Source organism: Chiloscyllium plagiosum, unplaced genomic scaffold (genome assembly GCF_037043375.1).
Source record: "Chiloscyllium plagiosum isolate Xiang-an unplaced genomic scaffold, Cpla_swu_hap1 HiC_scaffold_31, whole genome shotgun sequence".
In the NCBI taxonomy this organism is placed as follows: Eukaryota; Metazoa; Chordata; class Chondrichthyes; order Orectolobiformes; family Hemiscylliidae; genus Chiloscyllium; species Chiloscyllium plagiosum.
Window position 1 is genome coordinate 42,114,810 of NW_028270169.1, and position 25,405 is coordinate 42,140,214.

At 39.0% G+C, this 25,405-nt stretch overlaps 1 protein-coding gene across 3 annotated transcripts in view; it reads left to right on the plus strand.

Moving 5' to 3' along the window:
• Positions 1-25,405, plus strand: part of mks1 (MKS transition zone complex subunit 1) — a 64,784-nt gene that overhangs the window by 2,924 nt on the left and 36,455 nt on the right. For 2 of the 3 annotated variants that reach the window (XM_043718702.2, XM_087977483.1), the window contains exons 2-9: positions 378-505; positions 2,969-3,033; positions 7,562-7,714; positions 14,833-14,930; positions 16,856-16,984; positions 17,078-17,182; positions 19,140-19,248; positions 22,153-22,209. In XM_043718702.2, the coding sequence (XP_043574637.2) occupies positions 378-505; positions 2,969-3,033; positions 7,562-7,714; positions 14,833-14,930; positions 16,856-16,984; positions 17,078-17,182; positions 19,140-19,248; positions 22,153-22,209 (844 nt within the window). Of the gene's footprint in view, positions 1-133; positions 272-377; positions 506-2,968; positions 3,034-7,561; positions 7,715-14,832; positions 14,931-16,855; positions 16,985-17,077; positions 17,183-19,139; positions 19,249-22,152; positions 22,210-25,405 lie in introns of those variants that run through there. The other variant, XM_087977482.1, reaches the window with a different exon arrangement.

Below are 25,405 nucleotides of genomic sequence, written 5' to 3' on the forward strand. Positions count from 1 at the left end.
CCCTTACCTTCATCTACCTATCACATTCCCAGCTACCTTCCCCCTCACAACCCCACCCTCTCCCATTTATCTCTCAGCCCCGCTTGGCCCCCCACCCCACCATATTCCTGAGGAAGAGCTTATACTCGAAACATTGAATCTCCAGCTCCTCGGATGCTACCTGATGGCTACCTGATGACCAGCTGTGCTTTTCCAGCACCACCCTTTTTGACTCTGATCTCCAGCATCTGCAGTCCTCACTTTCTCCTCACTCTGTCAAGCTTCCTAGCAGGTTATTCATAGTATTAATAAGTTTATTGTTAACCAGACAATTTCAATAATTTAAATGTTAAGTTGACTGAAGCAAGAAGTTAAGTGTGTTCAATTTTGTTTTGAAGTGTGTGGCTTCAACGGGTAACCCCAACGGCAGTCTTCACTCAACATGTTCTGCAACCAGCAATTCAACATGGACAAAATCTCATTGAAATGTCTACGTTTGACACCCAGTCTTCAGGCAGAATGACAGGTAAACTCCACATTTATCACATGCAGTCATTGAGTCATACAACACAGAAATGGACCCTTCAGTCTAACCAGTCCATGCCTAACATAATCCCAAACTAAACTAGTCCCACCATTCTGCTCCTGGCCCATATCCCTCCAAACCTTTCCAATCTTTTAAATGTTGTAATCGTACCTGTGTCCACCACTTCCTCAGGAAGTTTATTCCACATGCGAATCACACGCTGTAAAAAAAAACCCTTATATCTTTTTTAAATCTCTCTCCTCTCATCTTAAAAATGTGCCCCCCCAGTCTTGAAATTCACCGTCTTAGGGAAAAGACAACTACCATCAACTCTACCTATACCTCTCATTATTTTCAACTTCTCAAGTTCCTATGCGGATTTTGCTTTCCTTGTTATTTGAATTACCAACTTGTTCCAAAGTGAGTTTAACATGGGATAATAGAGTTATAGGCCACTGCATCTTATAACAGTTTGGTTGAGAGTGTAGAGATATGTTATGCTGTATGACATTTGAGACAGAGTGATTGTATTGTTAGTAAAGACAAGCTAACTCTTTCATTAGCATTTCTATATTACTGTCCTCAAACTAATGTCTTCGCACATCTCCAGATTTGGGTGTATGCTGTCCTCAGTTTTGCTCTGCAGTTGAGTGCTCGAAGATTAGCTATAAATGTTCTTTTTCTCTAAGGCTAAGTGCCTCAGGGGGCATTCGAGGCCCAACCACCTTCAGGTGAACCATCAATAACTTTTTCTCTATCATAAGATCTAAAGTAGGAATGTTCACTGATTGCAGAATTATAATCCCATCTAAGGTTATTATTGGGAAAGTTGGATCCCAAAGTGAAGTCTGCTTTGGTAATCATGTTTGTTTTGGTTTTAACAAGGGGTCGGTTTCCCTTTGATACACAAGTGTGCAAATTTTGTCTTAACAATAAAACAAATTAATTTTGCAAAATAAATTATAATAAAATAGAATGAACAATCTATTTACTTAAAGCACAAAATTCAAGTGTTTTAAATATGCAGTAAAAGTATAATCCTGTTAATCCCAAAATAGTCCTGTACCAATTCCAAAAAAAACCAAGTCTCTTACAAAACAGCCAATAGCAATCCTTCTACAATACTCACATCAGCATTCCTTGGTTAACACCTCAGTAGGTTTTTGGTAACAATTACTTTGGCTCCTAGACCAGGACCTCTAATAACTTTATTCCTGGAGTTGTCATACATCTGAGTTTAAACAAATTCACCTTCATGTTTTCTTTAGGATTTTATCTCAATATTTCCAGCCTGGGGCTGTCATTAATTCCTTACTCTAATGTAGTCTAGTTTACCATATTCTCCCCTCCTTAATTCCATCACTATTCAAACATACTTGCCCACTTGAATCTTGTCTTAATTTCCTTCTTTTAACCTGTTCTAAGATATTTCCTCATTCTATTCTTACTGTTGTCCCATTTCCCTATCCCTGTATCAGTCGAAGTAAACACTCAGAGACACAGTACGACTTTACCTTCATATTTATTCAGGGCTCTGAGAGACAGACAGAGAGAGAGAGAGAGAGAGAGAGAAAATGATTGTGCATATGCACAGAGCCCTGAGTTCTCAGTCTTCTCTCGAACAGCAGATTCTTAAGGAATTATATAGTTACTTACAGGGAGCACCAAACAAAAAAGGTAACATCTTGTTGGGTGACCGTTACAATCAGCGAACATCAACAGTAAAGATTAAGCCATCTGGCTTTATACTTGAATGTTCTTAACCTTGTTAACTGGTATTACACAATGGATGCTTTTTACCTCGTTAACCCACTACCCTTGCCTCCAGAACCTCTTTGTTTACTGCAAGTTCTTATCTGGTCAAAGTCATTCTAGCTGAGCAGTTATCAAGCAACCCAAAACTTAACTCTTTCCCTACCTGCTCATACCTTATACACTTTCTCATTACCACCACTGGAATATTGCCTATCCCTAAGCTATTTCCCACTCTGAAACATTCCTCCATTCTATCTTGATATGTAATAATGCTTTTCAGCATTCTCTCCTTACCCATGGTGAGGTATTACCCATTTTTCCTTATCTATGCAGAGATACATAAAGTAAAAATTGCCATAGTCCCAGAGGACCAAAGGGCTGCTCTCTCATTTAGAGAAAGAAACATTATGCTGGTTTAACCTGATGGTTACTATGTCTCAGGTAAGAGGCAATGTCAAGAAGGTGGGCTCTTCATGTTGATCACAGCCAGTACATAAATTTAAACCACATTATGCTGTCACAAATTAGCCATATAACTGACTGGGTTAACTGACACACTCCACCTAGCACACAGAGAATCCCCTATTGTTTCCTTACCTATACTAAGATGTTCTCCTACTCTATCTTTAACTATGCCAATGTATTCCTTAATTTTGTCCTTTTTTGAGACTGCAACAATATTTGTCGTTTCTTTCCTTCATTTTTTAGGTGGTTATCGGACACATGACCAGGAGGAGGTTGTGGTGGGTTGGCAGGAGAAGCTATTCAGTCAGGTAACTCATCTGTCATTTTACTGTGAAATCAGAACAATAGTGATTGATTTTGAAGTTTACTGTTAAGGCGGAAGGATATTATTTGAGGGATATATTTCACTTTATATCTTTGCTTTACAATATATTTTTAAAACAAACAACCGTAAATTATAGATTAGAAGCAGCCCTATGCTAGCATCAGGTCCACTAAATTACATAATTTCATTTAATCAAATTGAATTCATAAAGCAGTCACTATTTCAAGACTAGATTGACAGATTTAGTGCTCTGAGTGTGCTGGTGTGGTAGGATTTGTGGGGCACAATCATGTTGGTGTGATATAGAGGAGACTGATTGACCTCAGACTATTCTATAGGTGGTCTGTAACCTTACCACTGAAGTCATTGGGAAGTAAAGATGAAGCTTTTATTCCCCTTACATATTAAAAATTTGTTAGGTACTGCTTCTACTCCAATGACCAAATGGGAGGCAAGCCATTTTATTTGCACAGATTTGACTATTGAGCAAGGCAGCAACGCTGAGCAGTTGCTCAGTGCAGTAAATGCCGAACAGTGAGGGATTGGAGAGTGAGGGCAGATCGCAGAATCATTAGAGTAGTTGTACCACAGAAAGAGGCCATTAAACCTATTGTGTCTATGCTGGTTTTCTACCCAGTTTGCGACCTCCACTTGGTGCTAATTCCTTGTTTTTCCCTCTAACCCTGCAATTCTTTCCCTTTTTCAAATAATAATCAAATTACCTTTCAAAAGCGACTATTAACCATGTCTCCATCTCTTTCCAGCATATTTTAGATTCTAACTACCTGTAGCATTAAAAGGGTTTTTCTCACATTGCCACTGCTAACTTTTAGCATTCACATTAAACCTTTCCTTTCTCGATCCTTTCACCATAGGAACAGTTTCTCTCTATCTAGTATGTCCATGCCCCTCATGATTTTGAACATCCTTATCTTGGCTAACTCTTCTCTTATGCAAGCAATGTCAATTTCTCCAATCTTTCTACGTAACTGAAGTTTCTATACATACAGACAAGGAAGTACACCACCTTGGCTGGGACAACACACACATCTTAGGTCAGGTGAAACAAAGACATGCTTGAGAATTCTTAGAGGCATAGCATTCTAACCAGAACTCCATCAATAAACACATCGATTTCGATCCTATCTACCTTCCCTTAAAAAAAAGAACCAAAAATGACATCACCCACCTTAACAAAGGAAGACTTATATATAGGGAGATGGGACATACCACCAGCACTTCACTGGAGACTCTCACTGATGATATTACCTAGTATGGTGACAAAACATCTGAAAACATCAGTGAGCTAACTTACATACTGAACTTTCTCATCCCGCGAACCATTTTTTGAGAATCTTTTTGCATTATCTCTAATTTCTTCAAATCCTTCCTAAAGTATGGTGCCCAGTCTTAGATGAAAAAAAAACATCCAGTTCAGGCCTTACCTATATTTTATACAGGTGTACCATAAATTGCTTTTTTACTCTGTATGTCTGTTGATAAAACCCACGTTGCTGTCCCACCCAGACCCATATGCTTTTGTGTCTTTTTCAGCAAAGCCTTGACAAGGTCTCACATAGGAGACTTACAAAGAAGGCAAATGCACATGGAATACAGGGTGATTAATAAAGAACATTTAACATTGGCTCATTTGTAAGAGATAGAGATGGCTGAAAGTTGCTTTAGTGACTGGAAGCCACTGTCTGGTGACATGCTACAGGAATCTGTGCTGATTCTCCTATTATTCATCATTATATACATTACATAGATGACTGTGTCGGGGCTGGATTAGTAAGTTTGCAGATGACGCAAAGATTGGTAGGGTGGTTAACATTGAGGTTGGGGTTCTTTAGGCTCCAAGAAGATATCAACCAGATGGTCAAGTAGACAGATAAATGACAGATGAAATTTAACTCTGAAAAGTGTGAGGTGATACACTTTGGAAGCAGTAATTTGACAAGGAAGTATTCAATGTACAGCATGAACTAAGAAGTTCTGTGGAACAAAGAGACCTCTGAATGTTTGTCCATAAATCTCTGAAGGTGATGTTAGGCTGGTGAAGAATGCTTATGGGGCACTTGCCTTTATCAATCAAGATATAGGAGAAAGTGAGGACTGCAGATGCTGGAGATCAGAGCTGAAAATATGTTGCTAGAAAAGCGCAGCAGGTCAGGCAGCATCCAAGGAGCAGGAGAATCGACGTTTCGGGCATGAGCCCTGACTCCTGAAGAAGGGCCCATGCCTGAAACGTCGATTGTCCTGCTCCTTGGATGCTGCCTGACCTGCTGCGCTTTTCCAGCAACACATTTTCAGCTCAATCAAGATATAGATGACAAAAACATGGAAGTTACATTGGAGTTATGTTTAACTTTGGTGAGACCACAACTAGAGTACTATGTGCAGTTCTGCTCACCACATTCAAATTACACTGAAGTGGGTGCAGAGGTGATTCACCAGGATGCTGCCTGGGGTGAAAAATTGAAGTTACAAGGAAAGGGTGGACTGGCTTGGTTCGTTTTCATTGGAGCAGAGAAGATTGAGTGCTGAAATGATTGGGGTGTACAAGATTATGGGGGGGGCATGGACAGAGTGGGTAAGGTGTAGCTATTCTCCTCAGTTGAAGGGTCAGTTATGAGGTGACATCGGTTCAAGGTGAGGGACAGGATGTTTAGGTGTGGATGTGAGGGAGAGCGTATTTATCTAGATGGTGGCGATGGTCTAGACTGTGCTGCCTGGGAGGGTGGAAGAGGCAAATTACCTCTCGTTCTTTAAAAAGTGCTTGCATGATCACTTGGCATGTCATAATATTTAAGGTGATGGGCCAAGTACCAGCAAATGGGATTAGGTTGAAAGTCAGGTGTTTGTCGGTGTCGGAAACCTCGACGGGCCAAAGGGCCTCTTCTGCACTGTGATTCTATGCTTCTCTTTTTGATGTGTACTATTTTATTTTATATTGTCTCTCTGTTTGACCTACCCAAATGAAAAGCCAAACTTCAAAATGATGCTGAAGTGTAGCAACTCTCCATGCACTGTCCCTAACAAATTATCCCCTCACATCTTTCATAATTGTTGTACTCTCTTAAATCTCAATTATATCTTTCTATGTGCCTTCTCTGCAGGCATAACACCATATTCTGCATTCTGTTCTATTACCCTGACGTACTTATGTAAGGTATGATTTGTCTGGATAGCATGCAATACAGTATTTCTCACTGAATCTCAGTACGTGACAATAGTAAATCAAATCAAACCCCTCTGCATTGAATTTCATCTGCTTCTTATCCACAAATTATAACACATTCTGGGGAATTCTTGCATTTTTTTTGTAATACTTCCAAGTTTCCAAGTATAAATTTGTAAGTTGTGCCCTGGAGAAGGAGATCCAAGTCAGTCGTATAAGTCAGGGGTCCATTGTTTATTACACTGATTAAGAATCTCATTTACCTCCATTCTGAGAAGGCAAAGATTTTTAACACAATTCAGCCAATCTCATATCCATGGTTGTACGGTCCATGAACTCTACTTTGCTCGCATCTGTTGTGAGACATATTATCAAATGTCTTTTGGAAGTCCATGTACACCATGTTAACAACATTACCCTCATCAACCTGTTACGTTATCAAAAATCATGTGAAAGTTAGTTAAATACAATTTGCCCTTAAACCATACTGATTTTCCTTACTGAACTCACATTTGTTTATTAGCTTTGTCCTGAATTATCATTTCTAAATGTTTTCTCACTACTAAGGTTAAACTGAATGGTATGTAGTTGTTGGACTTGTATTTATACTGTACATCCTTTTATGAATGAAGGTGTATGTAACTTTTTGCCATTCTCTAATCTTCTGATAACAGTCTTGAAGCTCAGGAAAATTGGAAAATTAAAGCCACTGTGTTCACAGTTGCCACACTCACTTCCTTTGGTATCCTTGGATGCATCTTATTTGGTCCTAGTGCCTTATCAACTTTTAAGTAGACAGGCAATCCATTAACCATCCCCACCTCCCCCACATCAATTTTAAATTATTCATGATTCTGAGCCTCATGTTTCATCATGATCTGCATCTTCTTTCCTCATAAAGGCAGATGCCAAGTATATATTTAATAACTCAGGTATGCCTCTATATCTATATGTCAATCCTCTAATCAGTTCCACTTCTATTTGTATGCCTGCAGAGGGCTTGCAGAAATTGGTGATTTGAAAAGAACATTTTTTTCTTCTCTTCATTCGTGAGATGAGGGCATCACTGGCTAGGTCAGCACTTATTGTCTATCCCTAATTGCCCAGAGGGCAGTTGAGTCAACCACAGAACTGTGAGTCTGGAGTCACATATAAGCTAGACCAGGTAAGGATGGCAGTTTCCTTTCCTAATTCCACCATCTACCTTGGAAGGATTCAGACCTAGGTCTCCAGAGTATTACCTGGGTAGCTGGATTAACGTTCCAGTGATAATACTACTAACCTGTCACCTCCCCTAAGAATTTTCTAGAATATTCTGTTTTCATTCTAGTTTGAAATTGATCTGTTCAAGAACGAACATGCCTGTCAGAGTCCTTTGGACTTCCAGTATCGCAATGAGATCCTGTCTTTGGAGGAAACAGAGAAGAAGAACTTCCGAATCTTCACCTGTACTGACTTCGACCGATATACCAACATGCAAGAGGTACTGAAACTCAGTCATTGCTGCATTTTTATGTTAAAAATGGTCAACAATTCAGCAGACCAGGATCAAATTGAATTGCTAAGATTGCTTATAGCAGACAAATCCTGATCTTCCAGTTAATGTAATCTCTATGGTTTTTCTGGAACTTCAAAACAAGGTAATATAGTGTTCACAGTACAGATTATAAGCATCTGATAGTGTTCCTCTGGTACTGTATATTGAATAAAAGAAAGTTTAAATAAGTTTGAAGACAACCTGATATATTGTTTGTGAAATACTATTGTTTAACCGAAGAATAAAGTCAGTTGCGCTCTCTTAGAATTGGGAAACATCTCTAGAATAAGTAAAACAACATATTGAGGTTGGTTAACTTCATGATAGTGTGACTCGTACTCAAGATCATGTCTATCTGGTCAGAAAGTATTTTGAGAATGGATGAAGATGAATCTCAGGAGCAAACAAAAAAACTATCATTTGGTGAGTTGTGTTTTGCATAAAACCTTCACTATACTGTCTGCCTCTACTGATTCCAACATCTCTTCTTCCAAGCACTTTCTTTGTTGGTGCCAAAGACTACTATTTAAACAAGACCGGGTTCCTTAAAAATGGGAATGTTACTTTTTATGCATTTAATGGTGATTTATTGTCTGAAATTGAATAAAAACTACTGTTGATATAAATAGTAAGCTACAGAATTATCGGCAAGCTTGTTAGTATTAGAATAGCAGAAGAATGTCACCAGATATTGTAATTTGAGGTGCATTAAATGACCCTCCATCTTGCAAGCATTGTCTATTTACAGTGTTTATCACATCTTTCTATTTTGATGTCATGGAAGATGAATTTCAAATTTTAGACAAAAATTTTAAAAGGAGTCTTTGATTGTTAGATGTTGGTTATAGAACTGTTAATATTGGACCAGTGTTTCTGGAATTGTGCAGATTTGCTGAGTAGTACAAATAGGAAATCTTCATTGCAGTACATTGCAGGGGCTGTGAGAGTTACACATCAACTTATCTAAAAGTTTTGAGAGTGTTGAGATTTTGGAGAAGATTTATTACTCAGGTTGTGGATCAGGTTGTAAATTTGCTCACTGAGCTGGTAGACATTTTGTCATCTTGCCAGGTAATATCGTCAGCGAGCGTCCAGTGAAACGTTGGTGTTCTCTCCCACTTGCTGTTTATCTATCTCGACTTGTTGTGGTAGGTGATATCGCTTTTGATTCTGTTTCAGAAAGGTTGGTAAATGGAGTCTAAATCTATATGTTTTTTAATGGAGTTCCAGTTTGAATGCCAGGTCTCTAGGAATTTCCGTGCATATCTTTGTTTAGCCTGTCCAAGAATGGATGTGTTGGCACAATCAAACTGGTGTCCCTCTTCGCCAGTGTGTACGGATTCCAGTGATAGTGGTCATTGCAATCCTGTGCACAGTATCATAGTGGTTATACTGCTGGTTTAGTAATCCAGAGGCCTGGACTTGTAGTCAGCCTTAAAAGTGGAAATCCTATGGCATTAATGAACAGGCTGAAGACCAATTCTTATACACTATAAAATTTCAGTAGCAGAACAGGAAAGTATACCAAGGAATTTTCTAAAGCTTTTAACAGAACATGATACATAATAATCCAATAAAAAGCCACATATTTCTAAACCTACACACAACATAAACAGAGACATCTATAAAAATATAATCAAATACCCACCACCATTTCAATTACGTTACAAAAGGGAAGTGAATTCCCAGTGGGATTTGGTGATTTTTGTTTTGCTGGAATGTTTGTTACTCAGCTATAGAATATGATTATTCTGGAGGGTCAGTTGTGGTATAAGAAAATGGCAACTTACTGTGCAGTAGTGAATTGTCCTTCAGCTGATCTGGCCTACATGTGACTCCAGAACCAGATGCAATGTGGTTGACTGTCAACTGCCATTTGAAATGACCTAACAAATAGTTCAAAGGCAGCTACGGATGGGCAAGAAGTGCAGGCCAGCTAGTGACACCCACATCCCATGAGTGAATAATAGTAACAGAATATGATAGCGTCTCACAAATAGCACAATACGAAGGTCAGCCTGACAGTTGTTCTCCCCCCCACCATCAGTATTATTAATTTCCAATAGTAGGACTAATTCCTCCATGTGCCAATAGGTACTTCACACAGATGATTCAATTCTTTATTTTTGCCTCTTGAGGCAAGCTCCAGCATCTGTAACAGTTCCTGCAGGTTTGGCTCTCAGCTGCTGTAAGTACCCATACTGAGGTCAGAACTTTACTGAATGTACTTATGTTTCTGTTTTTATAATTGATGTGGAAGACCCATGCAAACTTTTCACCCACTTTGGTCAGGGTAAGAGATCATGTTGCAGCTGCACTGAGAGCAGCCCAGACTTAGGCTGCAGGAGCTGGCACTTTAATTGTAGCAGATTGAGAAACCTTCGACCTCTGATGATATTTGAGGGATGGAGCATTGAAGTCTGAGTTTTTGCAGTGCGATGTTTTCTCATCTCTTTGTCCTCCTATTTTAAGAAAGGGCTCAAACGGCATTACCTCAGTCAATGATAAGAAGTGGTGCTGGACAGGGAGGTGTGTCAAGTAGAATCATCATTTTGTTGGACCCCTTGAAACATTGTAAGGATCCATGGACCCCTGGATGTGAATTTCTGATTTACAGATAGAAACAGGGTATTTGGTACAACAGTCCTGATATTGTAATTCACACAAACCTTCTCTCAGGAGAAAGTGAGGACTGCAGATGCTGGAGATCAGAGTCAAAACGTGTGGTGGTGATGAAGAGCTTATGCTTGAAATGTCGACTCTCCTCCTCGGATGCTGCCGGACTGACTGTGCTTTTCCAGCACCACACGTTTTGACCATGAACCTTCTCTCAGCCTACTTCACTTTAAAGGATTTGTCGATGATCTTCTCACAGAAGTAAATGCTGCTGATACTGCAAATCTGAAAGAAAAACCGTGAGACCTGGAGAAACTCAGTAGGTTTGACAACTTCCATAATAAGAGAAACAAGTTAATGTTTTGATTCAGTTTGACTTCTTCAGAATGGGAGAGTGGTGAATTCCTATGTTGAGAAAAAAGGAAAATATGTCAGAAGCATGATGGCATCATTGGAATAGGTATGATGGAGGTGGAGAATGGAATGGATTCATTAGACAAGAAGCACACTGTGAGAATGTGGAGTCAAAGTAACTAGTAATGGTGAATTTGTCATGAATATTAGCTGACAGTCCTTTCATGTATATGAAAACAGAAGTTGAAGAAGGGAAAGGAAGAGTGAGAGATAAACCAGATAAAGCTGAGAAAAGGGTGGACATTTTGAAGCAAAATGGATTTATTTTCTAGTTCTAGATGAAAGCAGGAAGCAGAACTGAAACAGTCTTTGATGTACCAGAAAAACAGAGTTATGGGAGGGAGCCTGAGTAGGAATGGAACAAGAAATATTCCACAAGTCCCACAAAAAGACAGGCAAAGTAGGGCCAATCGAGATTAACTACACATTGACTTGGAAGGAATTAGATTAATTAAAGGAGAAATTCAGTGAGAGAAGAGGCTCTGCCAGACAGAGGGTGGTGGTGTGAATGTGAACTATTGAGGCCTTCATTTAAGGAATAAGTGGAGAACCCTCAGACCATCCTACTGAGGAATGGAAGTGCAGAGGGATTATGTATCCAGAATGGTGGTGGTTAGGGCCAGAAAACTGCAAATCTTTGAGATGCTGTAGGGCATTAGAAGAATCGCAAATGTAATTGGGAAGAGCTTGGACACGGGTAGAAGAAGAGAGTCAAAGTGGGAAGAACTAAACTGGAGTGTAGGCATAGACTAGAATGATGAGTCTGGAAGATCAGTTCTGTTTCTGGATTGGGGAAGAACATAAAAATGTTCTGTATTAAATTGGGGAACTATGAGGTAGAGGGAAGATTTCTAAAGGAGATGAGGTCATTGACAATCTGGAAATAATGGCTTGATGTTCAGGCATGGGGTCACTGTCTAGGGGAAATAGGAAGAAGTATCAGATAGTTGACATTTAGACTCTGCGACATAGAAGACTATGTACTATTCTTGTGGCCAGGTTTGTTAACAAAGTCAGAGTTAGACCTGAGAGAACAGAGTACAGCAGGTTCAGAGGTAGTCAGCAGAGATATTTAAGGTGGTTGATTTCACGCTGACAGTTCTTGATGATGAGATTGTGAATGGGTCAAAGACCAGATGGAGGAGTCCATGTGAAGGGAGAATATTGGACACCCGTGAAAGAGTCCATGGATTTGAAGGCAGGGACATCTGACAGCAGAAGTGGATATAAAGGTGAAGGTGACTGAGATAGGGTTCAGTGTTTTGCCGCTCCTGAAATTCATTGAGGTGGGGGTGTAAAGATATAAAACTGAGACTTTTGTTGAGTGCAGATTGTTCAGTATGTTAAAATGGAAACTCAGAATATAGTGAATACACAACAAGAGATGGAATAAGGTGAAAGGTGGGTCAGAGGAACTGGATGGGAAAGGGTCAAGAGAGATGTTGGCACCCATAAATTGTTGGAGCTATCATTCTTCAACATCATTATTTCTCCATACTATGTCTATGTACACTGAATGTATCCTTTTCTTTTTCCTTTTATTTCTTTCTTCACTTATTGTTTATCTATACTGGCTAGAATCAGAGATGTACAGCACTGAAACAGACCCTTCGGTCCAACTCGTCCGTGTTGACCAGATAACCCAACCCAATCTAGTCCCACCTGCCAGCACCTGGCCCATATCCCTCCAAACCCTTCCTATTCATATACCCATCCAGATGCCTTTTAAATGTTGTAATTGTACCAGCCTCCACCACTTCCTCTGACCACTCATTTCCATACACCACAACTACTTGAAAACGTTACACATTAGGTCCCTTTTAAATTTTTCCCCTCTCACCCTAAACCTATGCCTTCAAGTTTTGGACTCCCCACCCCGGAAAAAGACCACGTCTGTTTACCCTATCCACGCCCCTCATGATTTTATAAACCTCTATAGGTTATCTCTGACGCTCCAGGGAACAGCCTTTATCTATAGCTCAAATCCTCCAACCCTGATAACATCCTTGTAAGTCTTTTCTGAACCCTTTCAAGTTTCACAACATCCTTCCTATAGGAGGGAGACCAGAATTGTACACAATGTTCCAAAAGTGGCCTAACCAATGTCCTCTGAAGCTTACCCTTCAGTCCAAATCGTTCATGCCGACCAGGTATCCTAAACTAATCTAGTTTCATTTGCCAGCATTTGGCCCATATCCCTCCAAACCCTTCCCATTCATGTACCCATCCAGGTGCCTTTTAAATATTGTAATTTTACCTACCTCCTCCACTTCCTTTGGCAGCTCATTCTGTTCACACACCATCCTCTATATGAAAAAGTTGTTTCTTAAGTTCCTTTAATATCTTTCCCCTCTCACCTTAAACCTATGCCCTTCAGTTTTGGACTCCCCGACCCTGGGGAAAAAGACCTATTCATGCCCTTTATAATTCTATAAACCTTTATAAGGTCACTCTGAAGCTCCAGGAGGAAATAGCCTCAGCCTCTCCTTATAGCTCAAATTTTCCAACCCCAGCAAGGTCCTTGTAAATCTTTTCTGCACCCTTCCAAGTTCAACAACATCTTTCATAAAGCAGGGAGACCAGACGTTTTCATACCAGTCCAGTTCCTCAAACTCATGCAGCATATACTAGACTGTAGCCCAGCTGTTATGTCTTCATTTCACACATTTTCATCCTCCCCTTCTTTTCCACAATTTGATGGTCTATTTCTTTTAGCACGTGTTGTCCTTTTATCTTTTATTCCAAACCATTTGGATTCTGTTTCTGCTGTCATTGTTTTCTCTAATGAATCCGTCTAATCAGCAATCCGTCATATCTTCATCCTTCCCTATCCTTTCTATTATGTTATTATCCGCAATGTTTATTTGCTATATCTCTTCTTCATGCAGCCATTTATGCGATTCCTTCCTGGAGATTACTGTCTCCATTAGCCCATTTTATTTTGAATACAATGTACTTTACTGCACTAAGAATTTAACTGTTGTTAAGAGGTCTTTCCATACAGCTGATAACTATTTATTTCATGACCTTTTTAAGTTTATTTTTGTTCCTTACCTTGATCTGACCTTTGTTGTCCTCTACAATTACTTTCATCATCGAACATGTTGTTTTCACAAGATTCCTCTTCCCATTTCTTCTACACCCCTCCCCACAACTCCCATGCTAAAAATGTATTCTAATACAGATAGAATTTTCTCTCAATATCAGACTATTTATAATGTTAAAATATGACAAGTTTTGCATACAGTTAACACCAGAACTCACATCTGAATTGTTGAATTTGGTCCTTTTACTGGAAAAGTGATGGGACATACTGATTTTAATAAGATAAGCATCACATTTCATTCTTTTCTTTGTATGGATGTGTTGCTGTTTTCTGTATTATTTTTACAGAAACACTCCTTTCATGTTTAGTGCATAAGCCAAGTGCTTTCTTCATAAAATGTTGGTATGATATTTATCCAGGGCCATTGAAGTCAAGGCCAATACTTTGCTAGCACAAAATTCACACTCAACTGCCAGCAGGAGATAGTAGTTAATTTTTCTTGTCCTTTTGATCCTAGCCCACTGAGATAAATGTCAAAGATCAGTTACTCGAGGACAAACTGTGAATCAAATCTAGATTCTTGTACACTGAATAGATAGATTCTCACAGTCTAGAAGAAACCCATTCAGCTCATTGCATCTGCCTTGGTCTTTAAAGGAGCTATTCAATTAGTCACACTCCCCTTCCCCGAGAGTTTTTTTTTGCTTTTCAAGTAAATATCAAATTCCCTTTGAAAGTTACGATTGAATCTGCTTCCATCAGCATTTTAGTACTAGAGCAGGCAGCTCATTGACTCAAAGAGATTGGTACAAAGCTTTCCTTTAACCTTCCACACCATGTATTGTGACTGGCTAAGAAATAGAGAAGCTGGTGACCATTATAGGGTTCTCTAAGTGACAATGTGACCCTGGTTACAGAGCTATGTAAATACTGAACCAAACTGAAGTTGTGCCAGCTGTTGGTAGTAAATGTGTATCCTGTTTTCCAGTATTCTCAGTCTACGACCACATCAGCAAAGGAGGTTCCATCGTATCTGGCAGAAAGGATGTCACATGTTCGACGCAGAAGGCAGGAGCGCAGAATGATGTAAGTGGAGAGATGGCAAATATTCATTTGATAAAGCAGTGGAAATATTGAAGTTTGTGTTCTAAACAGAGATACAATTTAAATATCTCTTTAAATATGGAGTACCTTATGCCAGCTCAGTAAAATGCTAAGCATTTTGCTTCAGTTGTTTTGAGTCTTTATTTGGGTCTATGTGTTAGTTGTAAATGGAGTGTTTTGAACCATAGCCTGCTACTGTGTGTGAATCCTTCAGTAAGTCCAAATTTATAAAGGCATTCCTTGCTACATTTTTTCTTTCATCTGTCCATGAAGCAACCAATCTGTTTTGATTTTCCTATTATCATTCTCTTTCTAGTCTCTCTGACATGTTCTGTAATCTGTGGGTATCATCTAATGTCTGTACCCAGTTGACTACCCTGAATGTGCAAGTTTACATGTAGAGAATTAGAGGCTGTTTGATTGTGGGTGATTTCACAACTGAGCCCAGGCATTGTCCTGTGTAGATTCATGTGAAAGTCATCAGCAAAGTGGGATAGTAGTGTTGTGGAGTTGAAGCACTTTACTGTGGACAATATCAGTAGAGATTTGAAGAAATTGCAGAAAAAAGGAGATTCATGTATCAAAAAGGGGTGGACTTCCTTTACCTCTTTTTCCTTGTTGATTTTGATTTCAAACTAACTTGTAACTGTACAGAGAAAAAGCTCAAAGTTTGTGAGAAGATTTGTAGCTTGGGTACTTCTTTGATTCCTGATTCTTCATCCTGTGTGAGAGCCTGGACAGTGATGACAGAATATTTGTGGAGAGCTAAAAAGATCTGTCAGAAATGAGCCTGACCAGGGTTTGCCTATGTCTTTTCCAGTAGGGATCAATGGATTGCAATTGGGCTGATTTTCTTTTCCAGTTTGACTCCTATAATAACAAGCCATGAAATTAGTATGGACCAGGTGTCAAATTTGAAGGCTTTTGTACTTCCTAGCTTTCTATGAATTTGGCAAGTTGAGAGTTTTCATCATACTCTTGACTTGTACTTTGCAAATGGTGGGCAGGCTTTTGGGAAACAGGAGGTGAATTACTTGTTGCACAATTCCTAGTTTCTGATTCGCTCTTGTAGCTACAGTATTTGTGTGGCTAATTACAATTAAATTTCTGATCGCCCAGGATGCAGGTAGTGTGCGATTTAGTGATGGTAGTGTCATTGAATGTCAAGGAGTGCTGGTTAGGTTCTCTCTTGTTGAATATGGTCATTGCCTGGCACGTGTGGAGTGAATGTTACTTGCTACTTGTCAGCCCAAGCCTGGTTGTTGTCTAGATCTTGTAGCATTTAGGCATAGAGTGCTTCAGTATTTGAGAAGTTGCAAATGGTGCTGAAAATTGTGCAATCATCAGTGAATGTTGCCACTTCTGATCTTGTGATGGAGGGATAGTCATTGGTAAAACAGCTGAAGATGGGAGGACCAAGAACATTACTCTGAAGAACTCCTGCTGAGATGTTCTAGAACTGAGAAGACTAACCTTCAACAACCATAACCATCTTCTTTTGTGTCAAGCATGATTCTAAACAGTGGAGAGCTTTCTCCTTGATTCAGTACACATATGTTACATTGTTTGCATTCATAGTTTCAGAGAGTGAAATTGCAAATCAGTAATGTTATAAGCTTATGTATACTAAGAACAAAAATAAAAGAGCCCAAGATAATTTCTCATTGAACTTCCTGTAACCCAGATGAGGCCTTACTCTCCACTTTTGAAACTATTTCTGGCTGTGAAAAGCTAGTATCTAACTCCTTGCATTATTGTTCCCAAGAGAGGAGACTTCAACTTCTTATATGCGAGTGGGACTAGCTAAGTTAATGTAAACCAGGAATTGAACCTGGGTCATTGTCTTGAGGTGGGAAGCAAACTATAATGCCTTTACACTGACATTTTATGTTTACACTGACAATTAGGGAAGGGAAGGTTCCAAGGTCACGGATCATTACCTGGCAGCCAACTGAGGAGTTTGTGAGGAATAATCATGTCTTGAATAACCCTATGCAAACCATGTATATTATGGGAGACCTGGGGCCCTACGGAAAGTAAGTCTTCCATCTTTGAGTCAAAATCATTCTAGATTGAATTTGCTGACATTGACTACAGTTTTAATGGTCAATTCTGTTCTGATTGTCTAGGCTGGGGAAGCGTGAGGATGAGTATGTACTGTGCACCATTAAAGTGGACAACAATGGTGTTCTATCCATAAGACCAGACTTCAGTGGCTCCAAACCAGCCTACAGGCAAGCACTCTATTCTGATACCTCTGAGTATTAAGATAGTAGTCAATGGCATCTGTATTTCTTGCATTCTGTATTGCAAGATATTTTTGCAACTTGTTAGAGTTTGAGACACTTGGAAGTTAATTCAGTGGCTTATTTTGTGTGCGCGAATTCTTGGCCCAGATCACTCCCTCCCGTCTGGATTTCCTCTTCAGAAATAATTTATCCACATCTATCTTGCTGAATCTGTTGAGTCAACATTATTCTTCTGCTTCTAAACTTCAAGGGCTACAATCCACGTTAATGGAATCCTTCCCCAAAATGTAACTCTTTAAGCCCTAATGTATTCTGGTAAATCTTTGCTCATCTCCTTCTAAGATCACTCTCTCCATTCTGAGATGTTATGCCCAGAACTCATCCCAGTTCTGCAGATAGGATCAGATCATGGCTGGCTGCAGCTGAAGCATAACTTGCTCACTTGTGTTTCACAGGCTCCCTCGAAATAAAAGCCAACATTCCATTAGCATTTTCTTGATTACTCTTTATGTTTGTTCACTGCAGATTTCAATGCATACAGACAGCCAAATCTTGTTAATCCATCACAACTTTTCTGTGCCATTGAGAAAATATGTCTTACATTAAAATCTAAACTGAAAACTAAAACATTGGAAATACAGAGGTCATTTAGTGTTTAAAAGTAACTGGTTAACATTTGGATGGAGACTGTGCCACTTTTGATTAACAATTAGGTTAAGGAAGATGCTTCTTTTACAGGACTAATTTGAAGGGAATGGCAGGCAAAAGGTGGAGGTGAGGAGTCCAGAGATGAATTAGTTTAGCAGGCACCTGAAGCAATGGGTCTGAAATATTGGAATGGGGTTAAATTACATGGGAAATGGAAAAGAAAAAACGAAATCAGAAGTGGGCACAGTGCCTGGTATGTCACCTTTTGTAACAAGGGTGTCTTAGCTGTGAACCTGTGCCTTGAAGGTTAAGATATTCAGTTGCATTTGGCCATTCCCAATATTTGATAAATCCTGAATCAGCCCACCACAATTTGTTTATATCAATGCTGTGAGATTCCTCCAATGGAAAATGGAATTTAAACTACATTTATGCTGACACCTTTGCTATTAACTATCATCTGCTATTTACAATATATCTCAATTGTGGCTCAGTTGGTAATAGTTCTGCTTTTGCATCAGAGGCTGTCGGTTCAGGTCCGATTTCAGTGACACAGGACAGCAATCTAAACCAATATTCCAATGCAGTACAAAGAGTTCCCATCAGGGTCCTCTTATAGAGCACAAAGGATTCCATGGTTCTGTTTCAGAGAGATGAAAGAATTGTCTCTGGTGTCCTGAGCAGTGTTTATCATTCAATCAATATCAGAGTGTCTGGCCATTTTCACATTGCTATTAATGGGATCCTGCTGTTGCAAATTGATTTCACCATTTCCTGCATTATATCAATGTCATCTCTTTAAAAAAAACCTTTAATAGAGTGTAAAACATTTAATTGTGAAAGGTGCTATACAAGTGCAAGTCCTCATTCATTCATCTTTTCTGTAAAGGGAACCTAACCATTGCCTTTATTATAAATTCTATCTGAAACATTAATCTTTCTCATTCAGCTGCTGATTGTTCAAATGTGAGCTGCTGGCATTTTTTTAGTTTCTGAAGCCTTATAATTTTTGTTAGATTTTCTCCTCCAAAATTGAGTCTGCTTGTTTATCAAATAGACCTGTGACATAATTTCCTTTTTGAACCTTTGGTTCTTATTTCTGTTAAAAATCACACCAGGTTATAGCTTGGTGCTTCTAAATAAACCTATTGGACTATAACCTGTTGGTGCTTCTAAATAAACCTGTTGGACTATAACCTGGTGTTGTGTGATTTTTAATTTTGTAACCCCAGTCCAACACTGGCATCTCCAAATTGTTCTTATTTCTGACATTCTCCATTTTGGCTATGAATAGAATTGAGACTGAAGGAGAGAAGAAGGATCTATGGCTGTACACAATTAACAACGTATCCGTCACAGTCCAGAAGGAAGATCAGGAAAGAGAGAAAAATCTCTTCAAAGATGTAAGAAAAGGTTGCTTTTTTAAGTGAGGTGATGCTCATTTTCTTCAGGCTAACCGGGGCTGCATGTAGCTGTTGAATTATGTTGATTAGAACTGATACTCCTCCATCTCAGAACAAAGGTTAACTTGTGCTTAAAAGCCCAGTAAGAAATTATTAATACTTATTTTCTCATGTCTCTCTCTCTCTATGCACTAAGGCAAAATAAGGTGTGACAGAATGACACAACCACCCATTTGTACCATACACATGTGATCCTTCTTCAATTTTGAGCCTATCCACTAATATCTGTTGGAAGATGTACCTAATTTCTGGAGTATTGTGAGCAGTTTTTATCCACTTATTTAAGGAAAGATAGTATTTCATTGAAGGCATTTCAGAGAGGGTGCACCAAGATGATCACCAGCATGGACGATTGTCTTGGGAGCAAAACTTAAACTGGTTGGGACGCTGCTCCTTGGAATTTAGACAAGTGAGAGGTGCTCTCATTGAAACATATAATATGTTGGGGCTTGACAGGCTAAATGTGAAGGGAACGCTTCCACTTATGGGAGATAAGCAGAGGGCTCAGGATAAAGGGGTGCCAATTTAAGTCTGAGTTGAGGAGGAATTTCTTCTCTGAGGGTTGAGTGCTTTTGGAACTCCTTGCCACACAGAGCTGTGGGGGTAGAGTCCTTGTGTACATTTAAGACTGGGACAGACAGATTTCGATCTTTAAGACAATTAAAGGTTAAGGGGAAAGATGAGGAAAACCGGTATTAGGAATATTGGATAAGCCATGATCTTATTGAATGGCAGAGCAAGCTGGAGTGTCTGAATGGCCTACTCTTATCCCTTATGGTCATTCTCAGTTAGTGTCTCTGAAGGCCATTAAATGTATAGCTAGACAGTTACAAGATTAATACAAAGAATACATCAACAGAAAGTGTGTTGCACTTTTTACAGTGTCACAGTACCATGAATTTAGCTAAGAGAGCACTGTACAAAACAGACATCAAGCCATTATCTATGGATAGTGAAGAAACAACCTACTATAAATTCAACTGGCTGCTGTGTAAAATGGAATTGCAAGGAGGTGCTGTGTGTTCTGTTTTTGAAATATCCTGATTAGAGGTGCTATATCTTCTGCTCCTATGTGGTATTCCCTAACCAGCAACATTTTGCTTTGCTCCTGCAGAGTCCTCATAGGAGCAAAATAAATAGCACCTTTTCCAGCATATGTTTAATTCAGATAAGTGCGAGGTGTTGCAATTTGGTAAAGCAAATCTTAGCAGGACTTATACACTTAATGGTAAGGTCCTAGAGAGTGTTGTTGAACAAAGACACCTTGGAGTGTAGGTTCATAGCTCCTTGAAAGTGGAGTAGCAGCTAGATAGGATAGTGAAGAAGGCATTTGGTATGCTTTTCTTTATCGGTCAGAGTATTGAGTACAGGATTTGGGAGGTCATGTTGCAGCTGTACAGGACATTGGTTAGGCCATTGTTGGAATATTGCGTGCAATTCTGGTCTCCTTCCTATCGGAAAGATGTTGTGAAACTTGAAAGGGTTCAGAAAAGATTTACAAGGATTGTTGGCAGGTTTGGGGGCTTTGAGCTATAGGGAGAAGTTGAATAGATTAGGGCTGTTTTCTCTGGCGTATCAAAGGCTGAGGGGTGACCTTATAGAGGTTTACAAAATTATGAGTGGCATGGATAGCATAAATAGACAAAGTCTTTTCCTTGGGGTGCGGGAATCCAGAACTAGAGGGCATAGGTTTAAGGTGAGAGGGGAAAGATATAAAAGAGACCTAAGAGGCAACTTTTCACGCAGAGGGTGGTCCGTGTATGGAATGAACTGCCAGAGAAAGTGGTGGAGGCTGGTATAATTGCAACATTTAAAATGCATTTGGATGGGTATATGAATAGGAAGGGTTTGGAGGGATATGGGCCGGTTGCTGGCAGGTGGGACTAGATTGGGTTGGGATATCTGGTCAGCATGGATGTGTTGGACCGAAGGGGCTGTTTCCGGGCTCTACATCTCTATGACTCTATATGTCAGACTGAGCTAAGTAAGCATTCTGTACTGAAGTGATTGTCTCTGTCTCAGTATCTACTGATCTTTCTCAGGTTCTCACTTATTCTAATCCTATCACTTCTAACAAGTCGTTTCTTATTTGTTTCTCCAAGCCTAAATTCTGTCTTTCACATCTGTTTACGGTTTTTCCCTAATTGAAGACATAGTTTCAATAGACAACCTGCTTTTTTGTTTAACGTTACTTCCATGAAGTTTTCTGCTTTTTGTTCTTGTCAAGCACATTGATTTCCAATGGCTCAGTGTAAATTCCAAGTTGTTCCAAACTATTTGTGTGCCTAAGAAGGATGCTGTGTTCCGAAAAAGATTAGAAGAAAATTCTAACTTGTTCTCCGACTTTTCTGTTGTGTCTTTTCTTTCTCATCTCTATATTTAGAGATTTTAGAGATTTATCTGAGAAGACTCCTACGAATAGTTCCTTGAATATGTGAAGATCAAGGGTCAATTAAGGGTTTACTCCATATCACTTGATCCAGACCTGAATACTCTTCACTCGTTCAATCCTCTGTTTCTTCTGTAATCTTTTAAAATCAAGCTGAGCATTACCTGATCTATCTAAATCTCAAATTTACCAGTTTCCTTGTTCCAGCCCTTGTGATGTTTGATAATCAGTACTATTAAAATTCTTCCTCATGCTCCACCCTCAGCCTGTGTACAACAAACAAAATAAACTTGACTGAGTATAAAGTCTAGTTTAATATACACTAAAAAAATTGCTTTGATGATTAAGCAATGATAAATATGCAGATTCTCATCTTTAACTGTATATCTAATTTGTATTGCCTTTTATTCAATTTCAAGTCTTGACAATTCAGATCTTACCCTTTTTGTTGACAGCTGTACAACAGACACAAGGATTACCTTCATACTTTGGTTGGAGAAGAATTTGAAATAGTAAGTTTTTGTTTTCCCCTTTTAGCTTTAATTTTCAAGAAGATGCAATAATTTTACATGTATTTAGATACGATGCGTTGGTCGCAAGATTGGTAGATTTCCAATATAAGCAAGTCCGCATAGAGTTATACACACTTCAACCAGAATTAGCATGAAGCTGACCATTGCATTAGTAGTGAACGTAATTTCATTGAGGCAAAAGTTAAAATGTTAGTTATGCTGACTAGTATTTCCAGAGAGCAATTGCCATTTTTTGATATCAAATGGGCTATACTGCTGCTGTCTCACTTGCAGGTAACATAACTACTGTTCATAGATCACTTTGCCAATAGCTTGGGTGGTATTTGGGAAAAGGGTTCAGCTATTTTGGCTCTCGAGCCTGAGTTTCTGTCTGATACCAAGATGCTATTATTGTATTCATCTCAGTGCATGGACCAGTAATAATAGGTGATTTTAATTTTTATAATGACTGAGTAAAATTATCAGCCATAATGCAATTAAAAGTCACATGACACCAGGTTATAGTCCAACAGGTTTATTTAATCAGTATTAATGTAGTGAAAGATCAATTCCTGAAATGTGTACAAGATGGGTTTCTGGAGCAATACATTAAGGAATCAACTAAAGATTTAAATATTTTAGATTTAATAATGTTTAATAAGAAAGGGCTAATTAATAACAATGAGGAAATAATGACTATAATATGACAGTTTTATTTTACGTTTGAAAATGATATGTAATTGGTTCTGAAACTAAAGTCAAAAATCTGTACAAAGGAAACTGTAGATATGTAAGGGAGTATGGAAATGCTAAGGATAGTATTTAATGAAGTATTACCTTGTTTCCGAGGAATAAATTATGGCAGAGTGTTACTACTGGTGAACCACAGGATGAGTGCTTGACCCACAACAGTTCCCAGTGATTTGGGGATGTAATAATTAAATGTAATATTTCCAAATTTGATTACGACATAAATCTGGGAGGGAATGTGAATTTTAAGGAGGATACGGGGTGACACGGTGGCTCAGTGGTTAGCACTGCTGCCTTGCAGCGCCAGGGACCTGGGTTCAATTCCAGCCTCTGGCGATGGTCTGTGTGGAGTTTGCACATTCTCCCCTTGTCTGCGTGGGATTCCTCTAGGTGCTCTGGTTTCCTCCCACACTCCAAAGGTGTGCAGGTCAGGTGGATTGGCCATGCTAAATTGCCCATAGATGTGTAGGTTAGGTGCATTTGTCAGGGGTAATGTAGGGGAATGCCTCTGAGTGAGATACTCTTTGAATGGTTGGTATGAACTTGTTTGGCAAATTGGCCTGTTGCACACTGTAGGGATTCTATAAAAATGGACGGCGATGGACTAGTGGTATTATCTTGAGACTATTAATCCATCAACCTGCCAAGGTCCTGGAGCACCTTGGTTCAAGTCCTGACATGACAGGTAGTGGAATTTGAATTCTGGAATAAATATCTGGAATTAGGAGTCTAATGATGATCATGATACAAGGAGGCTTCGAGGAAATTTGACATTCGATGTGAATAGGCAAGAGCATGTTGCATAGAATATGGTGTCAATAAGTGTTAAGTTATACACTTTTGGTAGACAAAAACTAAAAGTTCAAGGATCGGTAGAGAGAGATTAGGCTGTGTTGATGTCCCCAAAGATACATGGGTATCTTTGTTCATGAGTCATTATATTCAAAAAAGAATTTGATACATCAAGGGGTATGGGGAAAAGTAGGATTATGGCTTTGAGGTCGAGGATCAGTCATGATCGTACTGAATGGTGGAGCAGGCTCAAGGGACCGAAAGACAGAGTCCTGCTTCCAGTTCCTATGTTTTTTTCTATATTTATAGGCTAGCATTCAGGTCCAGCAAATAATTAGGAAAGCAGATGGTATGTTGTCCTCCATTGGTTAATAGGTTGTTTCCCTGCCTGTTGAAGTAGATGACACAGAGATAACTTGTTAAGAGAGTCCTAGCCTGGAGAAGAATGGAAAAAGTACTTGAAATAGAATATAGAAATTCTAATTTCACTCAGGAGTTGTAGGACACAGTTTGAAATATGTGAACAGCCCTATGAATGCAAGAGTAAGGAGTGGCAACAGACTGTGCACTGCCAATTAATAAACTCATGGCTGGTCTGATTGTAACCTCAGCTCCATGTTCCTGCCTAAGCCTGATAATCTTTGACTGAAAGAAAAGCAAACTACTGTGGATGCTGGAATTTGAAATAAAGACAGAGAATGCTTGAGAAACTCAGTCGTTTGGCAATATCTGTGGAGAGAGAATATTCTGAAGAAGGCATATTGTACTCAATGTTAAATCTTTCTCCGCGGATGTTTCTCCAATGTTTTGTTAGTAATCTTTTATCTCCTTACCTCCAAGAACAATTTTGTTCTCTTGCTTAAAGTTGTGTCTTGTCCTTTTGACTTTACAGATACCTTATAAAGTTAACTGGTTGATAGTAAAAAAAAAAACCCTAGCTACTGCTACTCTTCCTATGAACAGAATAGGCCATTAAGCCTCTTGCACCTCCTCCAAATTTATTACATCTTAGCTATTTATATGATAGCTCCATATTATATTATAGTTCTAGGTTTTTGTGAATGCACACCTCTCTCAAATGGTCTTATTATACTCCATGAATAGCCTGACTTTAAAACCATATACTTGATTTCCACTTTTTAGAGAAAATATTCTGTACCCTATCAAGTACTTTTTGTCATTTTAAACAGTTGAATCAGATCATTCTTCATCAATGATGACTTCTTAGGTCCTTATTTCTTTGCATTCCCATGAAGAGATATCTCTTTACCACCCCCTGAGAAAAAGAACAGGAAATCACCACAGGGAATGACATCACTAACCCAAGGAAACCTAAACAAATAAATAGAAAGCGGGCCATACGACCAGTGTTTCATCTGATGATGTTACCTAGTATGGTGAAGAAACGTCTGAAAATGAACCTTCTAGCTCAGCGAGCAAACCTACATCCAGAGATATCTCTATTTGTTCATCACTTTCTCTCTTCACCTGCGATTCAATAAGAAACCTAGATATTATAACCACAGACTGACATCTTGATTGACTATGATGTGTCAAATTCGAACACCACACTTCTTTTCTCACAGTCTATGATTTCTTTTTGGTCAAATTGAAATGGATTGGTGAACAGATGGTTGATGTGTGTAATGAAGGT